General features: G+C 27.3%; 3 protein-coding genes across 3 annotated transcripts; 2 read left to right on the forward strand and 1 right to left on the reverse strand.

Annotated features, from left to right (window-relative positions):
- The first annotated feature begins 307 nt into the window (after positions 1 to 307).
- On the forward strand, positions 308 to 5,728 carry LOC122498407 (liprin-beta-1). Its single transcript, XM_043606116.1, has 10 exons — positions 308 to 460; positions 2,098 to 2,230; positions 2,348 to 2,502; positions 3,387 to 3,548; positions 3,720 to 3,851; positions 3,943 to 4,021; positions 4,113 to 4,405; positions 4,615 to 4,791; positions 4,881 to 5,252; positions 5,329 to 5,728. The coding sequence occupies exons 2-10, from the start codon at positions 2,107 to 2,109 to the stop codon at positions 5,473 to 5,475; spliced, it is 1,641 nt and encodes a 546-aa protein (XP_043462051.1). The 5' UTR covers positions 308 to 460; positions 2,098 to 2,106; the 3' UTR covers positions 5,476 to 5,728.
- Positions 5,729 to 6,850: 1,122 nt separating this feature from the next.
- On the reverse strand, positions 6,851 to 11,972 carry LOC122498409 (NADH dehydrogenase [ubiquinone] 1 alpha subcomplex subunit 9, mitochondrial). Its single transcript, XM_043606118.1, has 8 exons — positions 11,843 to 11,972; positions 11,461 to 11,669; positions 8,856 to 9,149; positions 8,391 to 8,557; positions 8,116 to 8,247; positions 7,493 to 7,682; positions 7,155 to 7,345; positions 6,851 to 6,957 (listed from the first exon to the last, which is right to left on the reverse strand). Exons 1-7 carry the CDS (start codon positions 11,856 to 11,858, stop codon positions 7,157 to 7,159), a joined length of 1,197 nt encoding a protein of 398 aa, XP_043462053.1. The 5' UTR covers positions 11,859 to 11,972; the 3' UTR covers positions 6,851 to 6,957; positions 7,155 to 7,156.
- Positions 11,973 to 12,434: 462 nt separating this feature from the next.
- On the forward strand, positions 12,435 to 21,368 carry LOC122498408 (zinc finger protein ztf-16). The gene is made up of 6 exons (XM_043606117.1): positions 12,435 to 12,746; positions 16,674 to 16,898; positions 17,226 to 17,454; positions 19,419 to 19,687; positions 20,016 to 20,345; positions 20,740 to 21,368. Exons 2-6 carry the CDS (start codon positions 16,720 to 16,722, stop codon positions 21,197 to 21,199), a joined length of 1,467 nt encoding a protein of 488 aa, XP_043462052.1. The 5' UTR covers positions 12,435 to 12,746; positions 16,674 to 16,719; the 3' UTR covers positions 21,200 to 21,368.
- The last annotated feature ends 553 nt before the right edge of the window (positions 21,369 to 21,921 follow it).

The raw sequence follows: 21,921 nt of genomic DNA on the forward strand, positions 1-21,921 counted from the left end.
ACCGTCTGTACTAGCATTTCAAAAACATTAGGCTTTTTACACTTCTTTGGAAAATTAAAACATTTTGAATTAAAATTTGATAACTTTTAAAATAAAACATGTTTTTTAACATAAATTTCAAAAGAATTTCTATGATAAAATCATTTTTTAAAATAAATTTTCAAGTAAAAACCTTTTCAACATTTACTTATTCAAAAATACCCGCCATGAAAGTACATTTTCCGACCGTGAAAATTCATCGAGCCGATTGCTTGACCAATCCACCGGAGGTATAGAAGCACCTTTACAGTATATGCCTCCTCGTCCTCTAAATTTTTGTAGACATTGTGGATTTACCTTTATTAGAATATAGTCCACCAAAGTAATGACTATACACATCAGGACTGAAGACTGTATCTGTTTATTATTTTGTATGTAAATACATACAAAAAGTATATTGACATTGATTCCATTTGACAATGTATGTAGGAATTCGTTTATTATTTTTATTAAAAAACTTATTTTTTCCATACAATACAAAAATCACTAACTATTACTAAAATTAACTGTTCTCAATACCTAATAAATGTATATATATACACACGATATACACGAAACTACTACACATAGGTTTGTTATTAAATAACTAATTGTTTGTAAAATCAACATATTTGATAATAATAAAAACACTTTATAACCTTATTTTAAAATTTTGAGACATTAAATATAAAATTATTGATATGCTGAATCTTCAGTTACATAAAAGTTGAAATGTTTTTTCTGTTGTTTTACCTTTTTTAATAACATTTTGCTATAAAACCTTAACATAGTTCAGGCTTACTATTCTCTTGCGTAATTTTGTGCACGGTGAACTTTTATTCGTTCATGTATCACTGTTGTTATAATTAATTATTAATGTTATTCTTAATATCTTATTAATGTATTTGTCACATGACAGTCTAAACATAAGGCTTTTATAATATAAACAAGGTGTTTTACAACAAGTTATAAATTTAATTTACTGTTAAAATTTATTCTTATTTTGTTAAACTATTTTTTAAAGATTAAAAACATGAATAATACTTTTTTAAGCTTTTGAAAATTTAAAGAAAATTAACAAATGTGATGCACTCCGAAGGAAGGTGCCTAAGCAAAAAATGTTAGGTTATGTTTATAATTTTTGAAGTAAAAATACAAAAGAAGAATCGATTATCATTACAAATTATTGATGTTCAAGTTTTCGTTGCATCTAAAATATTTAATAAAAACTGATTTCAAATTTACATAATTAAAAAGAAACTTTTAATCAAAATATACATAGAACACAAACAACCTTTATTATTATTATTATTATATTATTTTTAATTACAAATAGTAATTCTTTGCAGCTTTCTAGTTATATGGGTACACTACAGTTGGTGCCCTTTTCCCCTTTTGTCCCTTATTTCAATTTTATATCCTTTTTCACCTTTTTTGCTGATTTGTCCCCTTTTTTACCTTTTTCTAATCAAAAATAAACAATTTTTTCTTTTTTTGAAATCTTTTTCAAAGTGTAATCATAAAATTTAAACTCAATGTTGGGTAAGAATTCCTGAAGTGGGCCCCTATTTTTCATTGGGTCGGTGAATTTTTCTCATTCTTATATGTTTCGATAGCCTATGATGATATAATAAAAACCTGTAAATAGTTTTGCGAAATTTGAATATTTGCCAAAGTTATTCAAGGTCAAAGTTATTTGTAGCGTTTTAGTAAAAAGTTAATTACTCGCGATTGGGTGAACCGATTTTAATAAAAATTGGAGGAGAGATTACCTGAGGAATTGTACTTTAGATAAATGATCAAAATTTTAATTAAAAAGTATAATTTGTTTAAATAAATTAACTTTTTAATTTTTGGGGTTAAAAAAAAATTTCTCGGTTATCTTTAATTATTATAAAACATGAAGATTTGAATTTGAATGCTTTGAAAATCTTAATTCCTATGGGAAAATAATAATGATTAAATATTTTTTTTAAAAAGAAGTTATTGTTGTTTTCGAATAATTTTACAGTTAAAGAAATTCATAATAACTTATTTTAACAGAATTAAAATGTTTATTATTGTATATTGAATTTACAGAAGATAGTAATGGGAAAAAGTCAGTTGAATCAAAGTCAATCTAAAACAAAGGAATCGACTTTATTAAACAAATCATCAGATGCAAGTAGAATGTTAGAAGCAGCTTTACTCCAAATGGATGGTATTATCTCTGGTAATAAATAAATAGTAAAATGTATTCTTATTCTTATTTTGATTTTTCATAATTTCTACAATTTTTAAAGCATTCTGCCTAACTTGTCAGAGGTTTAATGTTACTTTTTTATTCTAGGAACTTGTGCTGAAAATAGTGAAGCTAATAATGAATGGAAAGATTCAGTTGTAGATAGTGCAAAAAATTTAGTAACTGCTATTACAGAAGCACAATGTCCTCTTCCATCGTTAGACAAGGAAGTTGTAGAAGTTTTATTGAAATGGCTTCAACCGGTAAGTACTTAATTACATCAAACCATTCTATGGGAGATTTTTATCATTCGGGGCACCCTCATTGAGTTTAATCAAATTCCTGGGTTTTTCCCGATTTCCCGGTTCGCTAGACACCCTGTATGGTATTATTAATAGAGTTGGAACCTTGTGATTTTTAATTAGATTACTTGGGCAATTTGAGAACACCTTAAAAATACTGCGTCAACTACTAATCTTGACCGAGTTTGAATAAGCAAACCTTTATGGTTTTCTGAGTTTCAGAAGTATATTAATTTTTAAAATTTTTGTCATGGAAAGAAAATAAGGTTCTTTCCATCAGAGATGCAGATTTTGGAGGGTAGTCGGTAGAAGATGTATGTAAATTCTGTAATTTGTCTAAGATCTAACTGCGACACAATTCGCCTAACTGCACATTTATACTGCAATTTCTTTCATTTAATGTTCCATTGTAATTATGTTCTTTTTTACTTGCCATCAGTTGTCAATATAGTCATTCACCTGTATGTGTTCTTATGTAAATGATTTCTATCGACAATTTGAGGTTAATAATATTGATTTATTTTTATGTCTCTCAAAGAATTCATACGTGCTGTATGATGTTATGTAAGTTAACATAGTGTGCTTGAATAATTATTAACGATAGTCTACTTTAAGATATTGTATTCATATTTTGGTGGCCCTATATTAGTCTTTACTGATGGGCTTAGTTTTTTTCAAATAAATAAATTAACAAATATATAATTTGTGAGAGGAAGCTACTTCCAACTTTGAATTAAGTGAAATTCAATTTATTAGAAATACAAGAGATAATTCTATAATATTTTTAACAATAAAATGGTCATAGAAAAGTATAAATTTTTAAGACAAATTCTTTTTCGTTTTAGGAATATTTAAAAAAGTTAGAGAATGAACGTAGCGTTCTATGTATGGAAATATCTGTTCTTTCAGAGCAAGTTGATGCCCAATCAAATAAAATACATGAACTCGAACAGATTTTACAAGAAAATGTATCATCCTTCAAGCAAATGGAAGAAGCTTTACAAAAAGTAAGATTATTTCTACTATTATATTCTGTTCACACATGCATCGTACTTTATTTTCCCTTCAACTTTTATAACTTTTATTCTTTTTGAATTCAATGCAATATTTTCAGGTATTACATATAAAATTTGAATGATTTCATAATAAATACTCGCTCTCTTTTTCTTTGTTTCTAGGAAGTATTAGCTCGGAGTAATTTAGAAACACAAAAACTGGAACTATTAACTTCTCTATCTGAAATTAAACTCAAAGTTGCTACGTTAGAACATGAAAACATTGCTCTGCGTACATCTAATCAATTTTCAAACGTAAATATTTTCGTGTTTTATTTTTAAACAAATTTTAATTTAGTTATAATTTAAATAAAATGAAAGTTATAAATTAATTGCATTTTTTTAGGGCGAACAGTTTAGTAGATTTACAGGTCAATATAACAGTCTACCGCGTTCGTCAACAACTTCGAAGGGAGTGATGTTTGGTAAGTCAATAACAGTCTATGAGTAGTTTTATATAAATTAAGAAATAATTTCAAAAATCAATATTATTTTTAATTTAAAATTTACTTTCAGCATTAGAACAGACTCAATTAAATAAGAAAGAAGTAAGTGAGGAACCAAAATTATCAAAACCATTTGCAACATTTTCTACAGAAGATATTGGAAAGTGGTTAATAAAGTTGGGACTTGAATGTTATGTTGACGAATTAAAGAAATGGAAAGCAACTGGTCAAAAACTGTTATCATCAATGCAACATCAAATTGAAAGAGAATTGGACATAAAGAATCCTTTACATTGTAAAAAACTTTTGTTTGCTATTGAATTTGAAAGATGTCACGGAGAAGGCTTTCATGGTTCTGACAAGGTATATATTTAAATTAGTGTTTTACAAATTGAACATTTAATTTGTTTTTGTTAAAAATACATAATAGCCCCGGTCAACGTTATGCGACAATGAAATTAAGAATTTTAAGTCTTATTTACTTTATCAAAATAAATTTTAATTAGAATATTAATTGCAAATATAGAAATTCTGTAAAATACTAATCTGAAAATTATAAATTCGGCAAATAGATGGATAATGCAGCAGTTTTACGATGGCTCGATGACATTGGTTTACCACAGCATAAAGAGGCTTTTCAAATCGGGAAAGTAGATGGAAGGGTTCTGGATAGATTGGTAACTGAAGATTTATTTAATCTTGGTGTCATATCTCAATTGCATGCATCGAGTTTACGTCGTGGAATTCAGGTTTGTTCTTTTATATCACTCTTTACAGCGTGTTTTACTGATATTTATTTATTCAGATCGGTAAAACTTGATTTTATACAATTATGCAGGTATTGCGGGACTTGGATTTTCAATTTGATAATTTGGAACGACGATCACTCAATGGCAATTTTGTAGACGGAACAAATATTGCGCTTTGGACAAACCATCGAGTTATGGAATGGCTTCGCGTTGTAGACCTAGCCGAATATGCGCCTAATTTAAGGGGATCTGGCGTTCACGGTAGCCTTATGGTTTATGAGGGTAGATTCACTGCAGAATTACTCGCTACTCTTTTAAGTATTTCTCCCGCCAAATCGTTACTTCGTCGACACTTAGTAACTCATTTTAATGAACTTCTTGGCAAAGACATTGTACAACACAAAAGAGAAGTAGAAAGTTCTCCTGGATTTATACCCCTTACAATTACAGCTAGATTGAAGGTAAACATTTTTTTTCTACTCTCAACATTGGAAATTTTCTCCACTCTGCTGAATTAACAAAATATTGAATTTTCAGGTGCCAAAAAAGTCACAATTTACATTAAAACGAAAGAAGAGTAAAAATGAAATTGACTTTTCAAATTTGGTTTGTCCTCTAGAGTCTACAGAATCATGTACGTCAACAAATCCAAGTGCTTCTAATCAACACTCAGTAACCTTGTAAAAAAGAAAATTTTTTAAACACATGTATATTGTATTTTTTCAATTTTTAAATAACTTTTCTAAAATTGTATCATGAAAAAACATTATTATAAGAATTATAATATTATAGGCGCACGTTTTTGTGCAACAATTTGTTAAGTAATGAAAATAAATATAGTTTTAATTTCATTACATATTTTAGTCAGCTTGTTTATTGCAAATGACAAAAACGTTATTCATACATTTATTTAATAAAAATATATGTAATACCTAGAGACAGGTGGTTTTCTTATTTTTTAATAAAAATGGAAAAATTAAATAGGCTTTCACTTTTGAAAGGGAAGGAAATGATTGCGGTAAACGAAATTTTTAGGTGATATTCTACTATATTTCAGCTTAAAAAAACAATTTTTATTATTAAAAAATATTGAAATTCTTCTAAGTTATAACGATTTTTCTGGAGCGCTTGCAGTCTGCACTTGCAAATCGGTGCCGGTGATAGAGGTCGTGCGATGCATCTGAAACAGTCAAACCAATTTTTTTTTAATTTTTATAAGTTTCTTTTCTATTTGAACTAAAAAAATACCGAAGAAGTTCTAAAATTCCACATTTTTTCGAAATTTGAAAAAAAATTCACTTCAAGTTGCAAAAGAAGTAGTTTAAATAATACTTTTGTCCAACTATTTTAGTTTAAATAGAAAATAATTTAATACTGAAGCTAGATCACTTTGATTTTTGTCGATCGGACAAATATTCTTTTTGCTATCGCCGGTACCGTTTTCTATGACATGTGAAAATGAAAATTCGAGAAAACGCGCTTTAAAGTTTTCGGTCCAAAAAATATAAGTTTTTGGATACTTACACTAATTAAATGTTAATCAGATATTCCTGGACCATACAGCAATCCTTCCTCTTCTTCGAAGAACTCATTTTGGCGGAGGTTTTCTGATAGTCGAGCTGCGCGAGCCTCCTTGCTCAAAAATGATGCGCGCCGGTTCTCCCGCGTTATGCGCTCAGCATCGATGTTGTCTGCAAAATTCTTGCATTGCTGACCGATGACAATATCGAGGAGCTGCATAATGGAAAGCACAGATGCATAGGCCTCGTTAAAAATGCCTGCAGCCAAATTTGCCGCTATTTCGACAATTTTAGAGCCGGAATTGACGTGTTTTGGGTTTAAGCGCCACACAAGCGAATTGAACGACGGTCACAAAATCTGTTCTACCTTCGAAAATATGTCGAATTGGCCTCTAAAATTTTAAAGACATATTCTTCGATAGTTTTGGAATAGATTTAGGAAAAAAAAAGAAGTCGATTCTTTTAAGCCTATAAAGGAGACTACTGCCTTAAGAATTCAACACCAAGTTATGTAAATAGAATTATTTCAGTTCCAAATATAATTTTCTTAAAAGAATTTATTTAAATGAAAACAAAAGTGGAGTGATGATTTGATATATGATGACACTCTTGCTTTGCATTCAAAAAACACCTCGAGTAGAAAATTCTGAAAAGAATTTATAAAAAAAATTAAAATTTTGTAATTTATATAATTTATAATTTTAAAAAAATCAGTACTGTTCATAACTTATTGAATATATAATTGGTTTTCAAATAAATATATAGTTTAAATATGTAACACATTATTTCTTACTACAATATATTATTTTCAAAATAAACAAGTATACAATCTAAAAATTTAACCGTTAAACTGTTGCATTAGTAATATGAGCTGGCGGAGGGGGATCTTCAAATAATTCATAATATTTCTGACTAGACAAATCATATCGCCATGGCGACAATTCCCATAAGACTTGTGTATCAATTACTGTTGGATTTATTCCAAGATCCTCAAGTTTTGGCACACCTTTTACAATATTGTCGGTGGTATGCTCCTGAAATAAAACAATAATAAGTTTTTCAAAAATGTTCAATGAATATTAAAAAAAAATCTACTTTTAAAATTAAATATTTTTAATTAAAATTACACAACTTTATTATGTTAATATATCCGTTATCATACATATATATAACATACTTACTCTTTCTAAGTATTGCCAAGATAAATATCCGAGCGGATATGCTGGACTCAATCTTTCAGTTATTGCAACTTTTAATTTGAAGAGAGGACAATAGTCGATGTCCAATCTTCTAAACATTGCAGTATCGGCTTCACGTCTCAATATTCTCATGAACCAATCAACTAAATCAGCAAGTTTGTAACGTCTCGGTCTAAAAATTATATCATTCAACAAATTAAACCATGACGTAGAGATAAATATGCATTAAAATTGAAATAAAAAACATTCCTTCTCTTAAGGGGTTACATACCTTTTTGACCACAAAAAAGAGTCATTTTTCATAATTATTTTTTGACTTTTCATTCAAGGCTCAAAATTTCTGAAGCGTGCCACTAATTTTTCAATAGAGATATTTTTATATTTCATATCAATAATTTTATAGTAATTTTGTACCAAAATATGACCCCAAAGTTGATTTTGCAAAATTTAAATTTTTTTAAGAGTTATTGTTTAAACAATTTCTAGGCATCACATTATTGAAAAAATTTTTCCAAGCGTTCAATTTGATGAATTTTAATAAACACAAATGTTAATATTTTTTAACTCTTTTTTGCTGTAGCACATAAGTGTTTTTAAAAACTCACCCAACAAACTGATAAGTTCTTCCACTTGATTCCGGGTCTCTCATAGCAGCCACAATTCCAGCTGCTACATCTCCAATCCATACTGGTTGTTTTTCGGTAACTTCGCCTTTCTTATACAGTGGAACACCATGACTGAAAAGAATAATTTCAGATCATTCTAAAGAAATTAAAAAAGAAACTGGGCTTTGCTAATTTCAATTCAAACCACAATTTCTTTTAAAACCAATTTTTCTCAATTTTTGTCTATATTTTTTTTGTACAATTTATCTACTTACATTAAATGATGTCTCCATCTATTATGATATAACATTAAGAATCTATCTTCTTGTCCATAAACATCAGCAGGTCGAATAATTGTCGCTTCAGGAAATTCTTGTCTAACTGCTAATTCTCCCTCCCATTTTGATGTGAAGTATCGAGATGGTTTTTTTAAAATTATTGGCTTAAAATAAATATTTCAAAATTAAACAAGTTTTTCTTTCATATTTGAGTTCCTATTTAAAAAAAAAACTTTTGTCGGAACTAAAAAAAGACAGTCTGTAAAGTTAAACGAATTCAAAAATATGATTGCCTTAAACTTCAAAATTTTACATTAATAAAATTTTCGAAAATTTATAGTTAGAAAATAATTAATAATATAATAATTATAAAAATTAATAAAAGTTTATAAACATAAATTTTTGATAACGTTTATCTTCTATACATTTTTTTATCTCGCTGTATAAAAAAGAAGTTAATACCTTTGGATCTGGATTTGCATTTAAACAAGAAAGATGAATAAATCTTTCAACTCCACTTTCTTTACAAATCCTAGCAAGCGTTCTTGCACCCTTCACGTGAACATCATCAAATGAAAAATTTTTAGTTTCATATTCTCTTCCTACTAAATTTATAACAACATTTGAATATTTAACGCATCTGCGAATTGAATCTTCGTCACGAATATCAAATGGGTGGAAAATAATCTGTCCTAGATCGCCCAAGGGTTTTAAATGCATACAATCATAATGGTCACCACGATAAGGAATTACCATCTGAAAAATCAAAATTAGCTAATTATAATTTAAAATTACATGAAACTTATAACTCGTGGGTTTCTGAGGATGATGATCACGAATTCGATGCCAGTTTTTAAAAATTTAAAATGTCAGATTCAGGGCTCGAACCAGTGAAAGTATTTAAAAATACGGACTTTACGGACCAAAAATAAAAAATGACGGACCAATTACTGGAAAAAATATAACCAGTCCGAGTCAAATAAAAGAACATTTTACTTAAAACTATAAATTAAATTTCTCATAACTATAAAACATGAAGATATCAATAACTCCGAGTCTTCGACTCGGAGTCATCAATTTCTTCATGTTTTATAATAATTAAAGATGACGGAGTGATAAAATCATTATCAATTTAATTATTACTTTCAAGAATTTTTAACTAATATTCTTCTTAAAATCGATAATTTTTAATAATTTTCGAAAAATTTCTTTGACATAATTTTCAAATCCATTTGTTTGCAATATTCAATTTCACGAAATTTCAATTATTCGTAAATTCTTCAATTTAAATATATATTAGAAAATAAAAACTTCAAATATTATAAAAAAAATCCGCAATTAAAGTTTCTTAAAAAAAATTAATTCCAAAGAATTGTTGGTTAAAAATATGAAAAATTCAAATTTTCAAAGATTTTAATCTGAAACCTTTACAAAATTCAATTATTTTAAAAAATTTACGCTCTAATGCTTTAAATATTCAATTATAATCTAAAATTTAAACTGAAATCCATTTTTAAATCAATTTTTGTTAGAAAATTCGACTAGAATTCAATTATTTAAATGCAAAAAAACAATTTATTTAATAATTGCATGTTTCTTAAAAGTGAATTATCATACAGAATTTCATCTATAAATTTTTAAATAATTAAATTCTTTTGACGAATTTTAATAAAATTTTTAAGAATAATTACATTTTTCCGAGAAATTCGATTACAATTTGTATTAAAAATAATTAAAAATCTGCAATGAGTTTTATTATTTATCAAAATAATTGAATTCGTAATAAGAATTTTATTATTTACCAAAATAATTGAATCCCTGTAAAAAATTTTATTATTTATGAAAATAATTGAATGATTACGAAGAAATTTATAACAAAAAATTTGTAAATAATGAAATTCCCGGGAAATTTTTATTATTTTTTGAAAATAATTAAAGGTTTGTGTATAGAATTTTATTACCTTTTTTTTAAATAATTGAATTGTTTTGGAAAATTTTAATAGAATAGTAGATATCTATTAAACATTTTTTTAAATAAATGAAATTTTGTCAAGAATTTTATCAAAATATTTGAAAATAATTGAATTTTGGAGAAGAATTTAATTATTTCTAAGAATAATTCAAATTTTGACGAGAATTTAAAAAAAATTTTGAACATACATAATTGAATTTTTCCGAAGAATTTTATTACTTTTGAATATTAGTCTTTAAAACTTTTGGTACATATTCTTGGATGTATTTCTTGCAGATATATAAGTAAAAAAAAGATCATCGACTTTTCCAACAATGTAGAGTTGGATCCCCTTTTAAGTAATATTTAATTATTTTATACTAGACATTCATGAAACTGTTAATATTTTTCAAGGTTATATTGAGAACCTCGACCAATCAAATTAATAGAAAAATTCATATTACTAATTCAAATAATTTTATTTTAATATGTTAAAAATTTTCAACAATATTCTTTATAGTGATTTTATCCTTATTAGTCGCATTAGTCGTTTATTATTTTTATTTTCATGTTTAATTATGTTTTTATGTTACTGAAAAATAACATAGATACTTAATTGTAGGAGATAAAATGTTTATGACTTATGTATATCTTGTGTTACCGATTTAGATAACCTAACATTATTTACTCTCCAAAAATTGATATTTTAAAATATAAGGAAACGTTTTGACGGATTGTCCTTAAATGTCGTACGTTTATTACATTCATTAATACGATTAATACCTAAAATCTGACACAAGGATTTCCTAATATATCCACAATTTTTCTTACGAATTTATTTACAATTTTTTCAAAATTTAAAAAAATTGTTTTTTGTATTTTTTGAAATAACTTTTCTCTATAGGTATTGTAGAAAAAATCATACTCTGTAAGATGTTAATATTTAAAATGATGAATTTTTAACAACAAAATTATTATTTATCCGGAACAAAATTACGAGTCTTTTTATTTTAACCTACAGATCATTTCTCGCGTGCGTATTTATTGCTAATTTATACATTTTTAAATGTAAACTTTGTAAAATTTTTAAAGGATAAATTAAAGAAAATTGTTTACCTGAGTTCCAGTTCTTCCTAAACGATTAATAACATGCCGGCCAAAAAATCCAGTGGAACCAAAAATTGTGCAAACAGTTCCATTAAAAGAACTGCGCCCTCCAGTACCTCTTTTCATACTGGCTGGTGTGACATTTTTTATTACTTTCGGTGACTGCGAATAACGACATGTCTGAATAGTTTTGTTTAACGAGCGTACTGATTGTTTTCCTAAAAAAAATAAGAGTTCAACAATGAAAATATATGACAGTAGACATTATATAATATTTTTTAAACCAATTAATCATAATACTCATTTTCAAAACTAATTACAAGAGTGGAATATTCAATTTTTATCTTATAGTATCAGAAAAAGGATTTTTTTAATTGAAAAATCATCTTACTTAAAGAAGAAAACATATTTGTAACCAATATACAATACTGGATTTAATAGCAGTACAGTTGCATGGAACTGACTACTGTCACTTTAGCCAACAAAATTACAAAACTGAAAACTTGAGCAACACATTTGATTGAATGGTAGAACATCCGTAATGTGAAACGTTAAGGGTGGAGTCCCATGACAGCGTTTTGCGTTGCGTCGTAATGGGAAAGAAAAAGACGCAAATATACGTTTGATGCATTCTCTCTCATTACAACGCAACGCAAAACGCTGCCATGGGACTGCGGCCTAAGGGTGCGATCCCATGTGAGCAGAATACGTCGACCGAAAGCAGAAAATCATGAGTGCAAAAGAGATAGGTAGATATTGTTGTTCTTTTCACTCTCATGATTTTCTGCTTTCGGTCGACGTATTCTGCTCACATGGGATCGCACCCTAAGGCCTAAGCACAATCTCCTTAAACACCTTAAGCTATATTCATATATATAGAAAATACATTTGCGGAAACAAGAGGGGTTTTACTGTGGAATATTCTGAAAATTACTAGCTTTTGTAAATGAACCCTAAAATTAGTGTTGGTTATTTTTGTCATTTAGTAAATTAACACTAAATTTTTTACAGTGTTGTATAAAAATAAGATTTGTTGACGTTAAAGAGAATTAAATAGTTTATAAAAAAGTAAATTAATAAATTGTTAAAACTATATATTTACATAAGAATATTTGAATGATTTTTGAGAAGAAAATAAATGTTTTCATGAGCCATAGTGATTGCATGAACGAAGAGGAAATTCATGCGGAAAAGTGAACACATAAAATATCAGTCAATTTGTCAGTCACTGTAATAATATTGGAAGGATACCTTGACAAGTGAACATTTCTACACTGCATATATTTCCTATACATGTAATGTTTTCATGATTATTTATTTTTTCACATTATTTGTCAATGATTTCTTTGCAGTTGGTAACGGGCAAATGTAAACATATTTCTAGATGTGTAAAACGAAAAAAAAAACCATTTTACTGTTTAACTTTGCAAAAAAATGGTATTATTTTGTTGTCATTATTTGTTATTAAGATAAGTGTCCCACTTTTCAATGATGCCCATTTTTGTAAACTGTCAAGTGTTACTTTTCGACGTAAATTAAAATTAAAGGCAATTTTTCACTAAAATACTTGGTTTATAAGAAAAATATATTTAAATGGGTGAAAGGTTGAAAAATCTTTTTTTTAATATTGTTATAGAAATAAAGTACTGAAGAAGGGTTCACAGAATAACGTTACAAGAAAAATGATATGAAATTGAAAAAATATTTGAACATGTCCTTGAAAGAAAATTGTTTTTTTCCATTTAAATACCAACATTTATTAGTAGTTTTCTTTTACTTTTAATAATAATTAACAGAATGGAAAAATATGTAGAATTTTTACTGCTTATACTGCAACTAAAAGTATTTTAGGTTAGGTTACTATTCGGTCAGTGATCTTTGGTACTTTTTTTGGTATTAATGAACTTTTTTTGACTATATTATTCATTCCAATGCCATTCTTCCTTAATTATTAAATTGAAATTTTTATTTTATAAAAATTATTTTATATTTTGTTTTTTCTGATTTGGGACATTTTCATAAAAAAAGGGATTTACTCGAAACTTTGATAAATTGTTGCCCTATTTAAGTGTAAAATGTTACTAAAATATTAGGTAATTTAGAAAATAAATGCCCCTTATTTCAAGTTTATCACCTTTTTTGACGATTTGTCACCTTTTTCCCCCTTTTTTTGCTAATTTGTCCCCTTTTTCTAATAAAAAAATAAGCAAGTTTTTTTTTGAAATCTTTTTCAAAGTGTAATCATAAAATTTGGACTCAATGTTATAGAATTCAGTGCGTTTTATATCTTATTTAGATTATTAACAGTACAACATAATATAAATATGTTTTTTTTATGTTAATGATTTAAGTAATATAGATATTGTAAAGAATTTTATAAATTATAAGGTGGTTCATTCAACAGAATGCAGACCTCTTGAAAAATAATTAATTAACATTCAAATAATTAAAATATTATTATTAATAGTTTTTTCTACAAAAAACAAAAATTCTAATACATTCAATTTTTTCCATTTCTAACAATAATTTCTTTTTAAATAACTTAATTCTTGAAGAACTATCTCATAAAATTATAACTTAAAAATTATTTAATGAACAATTTTATTTATACATTTCAAAATTAATTGAATTTTAAAATAGTTGCGTTTAAAATTTTCATAAATTGATGAACTTCAAAACATTTTAATTTCAAATTTTATAAAATTTTAATTTTGAATGAATTTTATTAAAAATTCTAAAGAACTTAAATTTTTGCAAAAATTTTCAAAATTTAAATTATTTTGATAGTTAAATTCTTTAATATATCTATTTAATTAATTATTAAAAATAAAGAAATTAACAAGGAAATTTAGTTAAAAAAACTAAAAAGAAATTTTAATTTTGGAGAAGTTTCAAATGATTTCAAAAATTCAATTATTTTCAAAAGTAATAAAATTCTTCGCAGAAATTCAATTATATTCAAAAATTTAAAGAAATTCTCGACAAAATTTCAATTCTCTTTATAAATAATAAAATTCTTCTTCGAAATTCAATTATTTAAAAAAATTTGAATAAAATTCTTGGCAAAATTTCGATTATTTGCAAAAATTTTCCTAAATTCAATGATATTCAATATCAATTATTTTAATAAAATTTTTCAAAAGAATTCAATTATTTAAAAAAATTTCAATTTAAAATTCTACGCAAACGTTTAATTATTTTCATAAATAATAAAATAATTTCACAAGAATTCTATTATTTTCAGAAATAAGTAATCAAATTCATCGCAGAATTTAAATTATTTTGAGTTAAATTTTATTAACATTCGTCGAAAGAATTTAATTATTTAAAAGTTTGTTGATAAAATTCTTTATGAGAATTCAATATTAAGAAACATTCATTTATTCAATATAAATTATTTATTTTTGTATTTAAATAATTGAATTCTCGTAGAATTCTCAAATAGAAATTGATTTAAGTGAATTTCAGTTAAAATTTTATATAATTGAATATTAAAAGCATTATAGAGTGAATTTTTAGAAATAATTGAATTTTAAAAAAGTTTCAAATTAAAATCTTTGATAATCTGAATTTTTCATATTTTTAACTAACAATTCTGTAGAATTATTTTTTTTCAAAAACTTTAATTGAAATTATTCGAATTTTTTATTTTCAAATATATGAGGAGCAATTTTTCAAAAGTTGATAAGTCCATTTTTAAAAAAATTGAGATAAACACATATTCAAAATATTAAAATCCTTAGAAATCGATTTATCACTGTTCAATTTAAGAAAAAAAATTTATTACTAAAGAATTTTCAATTGAAAAAATATTTTGGCCTAATCTTGATGATTTTTAATTTTGATCTTTTTATTAGAAAAAATTACCAAAACCTTTAAATTCCCTATTACAATAGAATTTAATTACAAACAGAACGTTTAAAATAGAAAAAATATTAAAAAATGAATAATTTATTACAATTTTTCTACATTAAAGTTAATTTTAATGGTTTTGAAAACTTACTCCTCATATATTTAATTGAAGAATTTCCGAATAATCGATGAAATTTCGTAAAATTGAATTGTAAACAAATACATTTGAAAATTCTTAGAATTTTTTTTTTAAATTATTGTAAATAATTGATTTAAAGAAGAATTTTAGTTTAAAATTCTAGAAAATAATAATTGAATTGAAATGATGAAAATAATTTTGAAGAAGTTACAGTAAAAATATTTTTTATAGTAGAAAATAATGATCTTTATCACTCGGTCATCTTTAATTATTATAAAACATGGAGAAAGATATCACTTCGAGTCGAAGACTCGGAGTGATCACTTTCTTCATGTTTTATAATATTCTCATAAATTGTTGAATTTCAAAAAGATTTGAATTTGAATGTTTTGAAAATCTTAATTCCTATGGAAAAATAATAATGATTAAATATTTTTTTTAAAAAGAAGTTATTGCTGTTTTTGAATAATTTTACAGTTAAAGAAATTTGTAAATAAATGTATAATAGAACATTTTTTCAGTATCTAATCATTTTTAGAGTGAATAGCAGAATATTCTTTAGGGAAAAAGTCAAAATTTTTTCTGGAAATCAGGGAAAAGTTAGGGAAAAACAAAATTAAATTTTTGTGCGTCAACTCTGATTAAAATCGAATCATTTTTAAAAAATTTAATGGAAGCTTTATGATAAAAAATTTGAATTATATATGCAAGTTATAAGAACAAATGAATTTTTATCCCCTTTTTGTCTCTCAATTTTGACCGGTAGAATAGATCCGGGACCAAAACTAGAAGATGTGAAAGTAACAAATTTTTATATGTCACATCCAATGTTTAGCAATATAATAATGAACCCCAGATACGTCATTCCCGGCACTTATTGGTGAATTGTAAGTGATGTCAGTAATATTAAGAACACAGTACAAGAAACTATTATTATTAAAAATTTTAAATGCTTGAAAATGCTCAATCAATAATAATCGTGTTAGATTAGAAAAATTCGGTAGCTTAGAAAAAATTTGAATTTTATTTTCTAAATCAATAATTTTATCAATTAAATAAAATTTAGGACCATCCTCTGAGAAAATTGTTATTAGATTTAATTTTATAGCCCAAATATATAGTCCAATTAGTTAACGTCACTTTAATTCCAGAAGTATTGGAAGATTTACTAGATATAATGTTTATTTAATACATTATTATATTTAACCTGTTTAATATTTTGTAATTACAGCTATTAGATAAATGAAGATTTTCAAATAGCTCTTCCGTTTTGTACGATGTCAGATGGAGTTGACACTGTAGGCGAAGAGCACGAGGTAGATTCACATTCCTCTTTAAATGCTGAAACTGGAAATACTTCTAAAAGCCTTGAGAATGAAGAAACACTTGATCATGATAGTGAAACGGTTCTAAATACAAATTATGATAGTAGTGATGGTTCTGTCCTGGTATACAGGTAGGTGAAACTTTTTGTGTACAATGGATTTTTTTCCACATTCTACACCGAAAAATTGTCGTGTGAGCGCCAAACAAACATTAACCACTTCACTGACAGGGTTTTCATGTCTCCTTTTTAATTTAAAATTCAAAATTAGCTAAAAATAACCTGATCTGCTCTTAGCTAAAGATTAAAAAATCAGATGAGAACTCTTTCTTATTTGATTTTTTAATTTGACATGTAATAATCGAAATAAACAGTGGTTATTTGTAGAGGTAGATACATTAACCTACGTTACATTATTCTACACGCAATGTTTAAATTTTGAATATAACGTTTTTGTAGATGTGAACGCTGTGATAATTATGAAACACTAAATAAAGCAGCATTTTGTACGCATCAAGACCAATGCCTTATTTCTGGCGATGGAGGAGAAAATACCGAAGTTAGCGAAGGTGTAGAAAATGATATTGATGGAGAAGGACATTCTAGCCATCGTTCACATAGGAAAATGTTTGAATGCGATGTCTGTAATATGAAGTTTTCTAATGGAGCAAATATGAGGCGGCACAAGGTATGTAATAGTTTGTTATAGAAAATAGTTACAATTTTTATTATTCTATGCGCAGGGTTCGAGGCTCCAAATATAATTTACTAACAAATAAAAAACATTCAATTCTTAATAATATTTTCAAAGACAGATGAAAATTTCCCTTCGGTCGTTTGAACACGATTTCAAGAAATTGTATTGTCAAGTTCTCATCCTGATTATTAAATAATTTTTTTAATATTTCTTGACGTGCTCCTGGAGGATTGTGAATAGAATTTTCAACAATATTAGGAATCGTTTCCGGCTTAACTGGAGACCACTTAACCACGGCCTTTCGAACTCATATCCTATACTATTAAAATATCTCATCCCCCTTGGTTTCCCACCAAAAAAAAGCCAAGAATCCTTGACCTCACGATAACAAAGGGAATCAAAGAACTTGCAAAGATCATTTGCAATCGGAAACGAATAGGTATTAATAAGGTCGAATATTGCCAGCCAATCATCAAACTCAGTATGCACATTGGGTGGACAGTACACCAAACGAAAGGAAATAAATCCTAAATCAGTTTCCACATTTATGACCAAAAGATCAATCTCTCCTCCACATAGGATTGGTACCTTCCCCAGCTCAATCTTCAAACCATCTCTAGGTAGAATAAGGACTTCACCTCCCCTTCCAGCAATTTCATCAGCTCTGTGAGTAGAATAGCCATAAATATTAAAATTCAATTCTGGCGTAAGCCACGTTTCAGTTATGCATAGTACATCCAACCGATAGATGATTAAAATTGATTCCGCCTCTGCTTTTTTATGTACTACGCTATGGGCATTCCAAAGGCTCCACGTAACATTGTGTTGTGTCATTTGACAAATGAAACAAAAAATAAAATTCAAATAAAGCAGGATTAAACTTGAATTAAGTAAAACAAAAAAAATAACTAAGGATGTAAAGAACAAGAACATCCAATAAACAAAACAAACAAGACAGTATCAATTCGAACCAAAACAATCAAAGGGCCAAAAAATAATGGCCGGGGACGAAAAGTCCCAAGAAAAAATCCAGCATATCCAGCATAGCTTCCAGGATAGAATCAGCTTCATCAAAACCACAAAAATTCTCATATCTGATCCTCATTACTTCAAACTCAAAAGCATATACGGGACAATCCTTTGAGGAGGCAAGATGGCTGCCACCACAGTTTAAACATAAGGCAGGCTTTAATCTATTATGACAATCCTCCTCCTTATGAAAATCCGCACAAACAACGCAAATCGGTCTCGAACTCCTACATTGTCTCGTAATATGTCTGAACCTATGACAATTGTAGCACCTCTTAGATGGTGAAATAATTGGAATTGCCGAGCAAGCAATATTTGCAATAAAAATTGTTTTAGGGACATTATGCGCAGAAACAATCATTTCAATCGTGTCCACAGGCTCAGGAATAGCGTTTGCACTACTATTCTTGTACAGAGGGCGAGATTTTGTTCTCCTACGGATCTCCAAAACCTGCGGACGAAAGGAAAGATTCCAAAAAATAAAAAATATCTCCCGCACCCAAGTCAATGTCTATCTCTCTGACCAGAATACGACGATTCAAAAGAGAAGAAGAAATAAAGGCTTTAAAATCTTTTTCTACCAAAATTGGAGAGTCAACGTGAATGTTGGCATCTTGCCATTTATCACAAAAAACCTTAAGTTGATTCTGACCATTTGGAGTAATTCTCTTATGACCTAAGATGACACTAGTTATTAAAATGCCCACTGCGATATTCTTCATTTTACCCACATTCCTATTTGGATACAACGATTTAATGAGAACAATAAGGAACCATCCATAAACCACGTAGCCTCTTGAGGGGGAGTGGGGGGGTCAAAATTTCCAAAAAATGTGGCTACGAGGTTTATGTACGATCCCATACTCAATTCGCGAAATTATACAATATCCACGAAAAAATGTAATGAAATGTAATTTATATTCCAGATGAGACACACAGGGGTCAAGCCCTACGAATGTCGGATATGTCAGAAAAGATTTTTTCGTAAAGATCATTTAGCTGAACATTTTACAACGCATTCAAAAACATTGCCTTATCACTGTCCTATTTGTAACCGAGGTTTTCAAAGACAAATTGCAATGAGAGCTCATTTTCAAAACGAACATGTCGGTCAGCATGATATGGTGAAATCCTGTCCATTGTGTCACTATAGAGCTTCTACCATGAAGTGCCTGAGGTTACATTTTTTTAACAGGTACGCTACCTTTTTTGTTTGTGTACCATTTTTTTGCAATATTTGATACCAGACTTAAAATAGATTTTTTTATATTCTGAATTTACGTAAATTATATGTCCTTCTTTATCTCGTCGATTTCAGAAATATTTAAGGGGTTAGACCATTCTGACCGTATGAAATTAAGACGCGGTCATTAAATAGTCATAACTATTGTAATTATTTGAATATTCGATTTTTAAAAATTTTCAGGGTAGCCTAACCCCTTGAGTTGAGAGTAATGAAATTATTTGAATAATTTTTTATTCGCATAAAAGGATAAAAGAAAGTTTCTTTAATTATTTAATAGGCACGGAATAGATTTGGATAATCCTGGACCAAATAGTTCAACGTCATTATTAAGCAACTGTTCCGGCGAAAATGTGCCTCCTGCGCCTTTATCTGATAGCGGAGATAGTACTGGTAATAGGTCAACTGATAATGCCACTCCACCAATGCATTTTCTTACACCCCATGTGGAGATTTCCATTCCTTATCCAGAACAAGTTAATAGTCAACATAATACGAATTCTCCTCTAGTAAATGGAGATAGTCCCAGTAGTCCACAAAGTGCCGACAGTAATTGTAACGTTCCAAGTAGTAGTCATCACCATCTGCCTATTAAAACTAATATTCATAAGTAAGTACAATTTTATATATTACTTCTTACTTTAAGATTTCATATTTTCCTTTTTAATTAAAATTGGACTGGTTGTTCAATTAGCCTTTGTTATAGGTCCAATTACCCCCTGTTTAGAGATTTTAGTAACTTTAGCGCTTAACTTAATTTTACAGTTTGCATTTTTGCTGCAACTGTTGAAGGGATTCTAAAAATGAAAAAGTTGTATCGTTCACTAAATCTAGTGTAGAATTTTTATTTTTAATCCAATCGAAGTCCACAATAGCTCAAAATTTTCATAATGAAATAGACTATCAATAACAAATTTAAAACCTAAATATTTTTTAATATTTGATGTACAAAAAAACTGTTCCTCTGCGTGCAGTTACTTTGAATAAACTTATTTTTGTTTTAGAAATTTAAGTAATACTGATGAAGGTATAACTCCCTCAATTTCACTTATTCCAATAAAGCAAGAGCCTAACAGTAATGGTTTAGATGAATCCAGTGCTGCGTGCAGTAGTCTACCACTACAATCATTAATAAAGGTTTCTCCGCTAAAATCATTATTGAGAGATGATCTTCGAAGAAAAATGTCAAGTACTTGTAATAATGTTAATAATAATAATAATAACAATGGCTCAACTTCTAATATGCACTCACGGAGTGAACCTTTATCAACAACAAAACAGGAAAGTCGTACAAGCGGAATGCAATGTACCCACTGCAAAATAACATTTCCAGATCAAACTTTATATTTTTTACATAAAGGTTGTCATAGTGAAAGTAATCCATGGAAGTGTAATATTTGTGGGGAACAGTGTTGCAACTTATATCAGTTTAATTCACATTTACTTAGTAAAAGTCATCAGTGAAAGCAATAGATTTTAAGAATATTAGGTAATCATCAATAATTTATTAAGAAAAAAAAAATAATGGTATATTAGGGTGGCCTTACTCTTTTAAAACACAAAACGTTAATTAATATAATTCCTATATTAAAAATATTTTAGAAAGCTAATTATAAAATTATTAGAAGAAAAAGAAAATTATTAATATGTCTTTCGCAAGACATAAATTTTGCTTTTAGAGGTGAAAAGAAAAATCTTATTATCTTTTATTTTTAAAAATATTTCTCCAATCACTACTAAAATATTTTTTAAGAACTTATTTCATAAAATGTTAATATAATTTAATATATATTTAAAAAAAAGTAAAATATTTTACAGAAAAATATATTTTTATTCAATGCAAATAAAAAAAACTTTATAAATGATGTAAATATTAATGAATAATGTAAATTAAAAATTCGCATAAGAAAATTCTAAATTTTCCACTTTATTGATAATTAAAAATAACTGGTGTTACTTTAATTTACAAAGTTTATAGGTATATATAAAAAAAAGAAACACTTATTGTTATATTAAGTTTTAAAAGTATTATTTAACTCTTGGCTAATACATTCTTTTGCATTACAGTAAATTTCATTTAATGGGTTAATTCTGAAAGCAGGGCGACTGTAGAAAATCTTGGGACATTAACTTATTTATTAAGAAATAACTTAACGTTTAATTCAAACAAAGGGTAATTAAATAAT

This window comes from Leptopilina heterotoma, unplaced genomic scaffold (assembly GCF_015476425.1).
Source record: "Leptopilina heterotoma isolate Lh14 unplaced genomic scaffold, ASM1547642v1 Lhet_15, whole genome shotgun sequence".
In the NCBI taxonomy this organism is placed as follows: domain Eukaryota; kingdom Metazoa; phylum Arthropoda; class Insecta; order Hymenoptera; family Figitidae; genus Leptopilina; species Leptopilina heterotoma.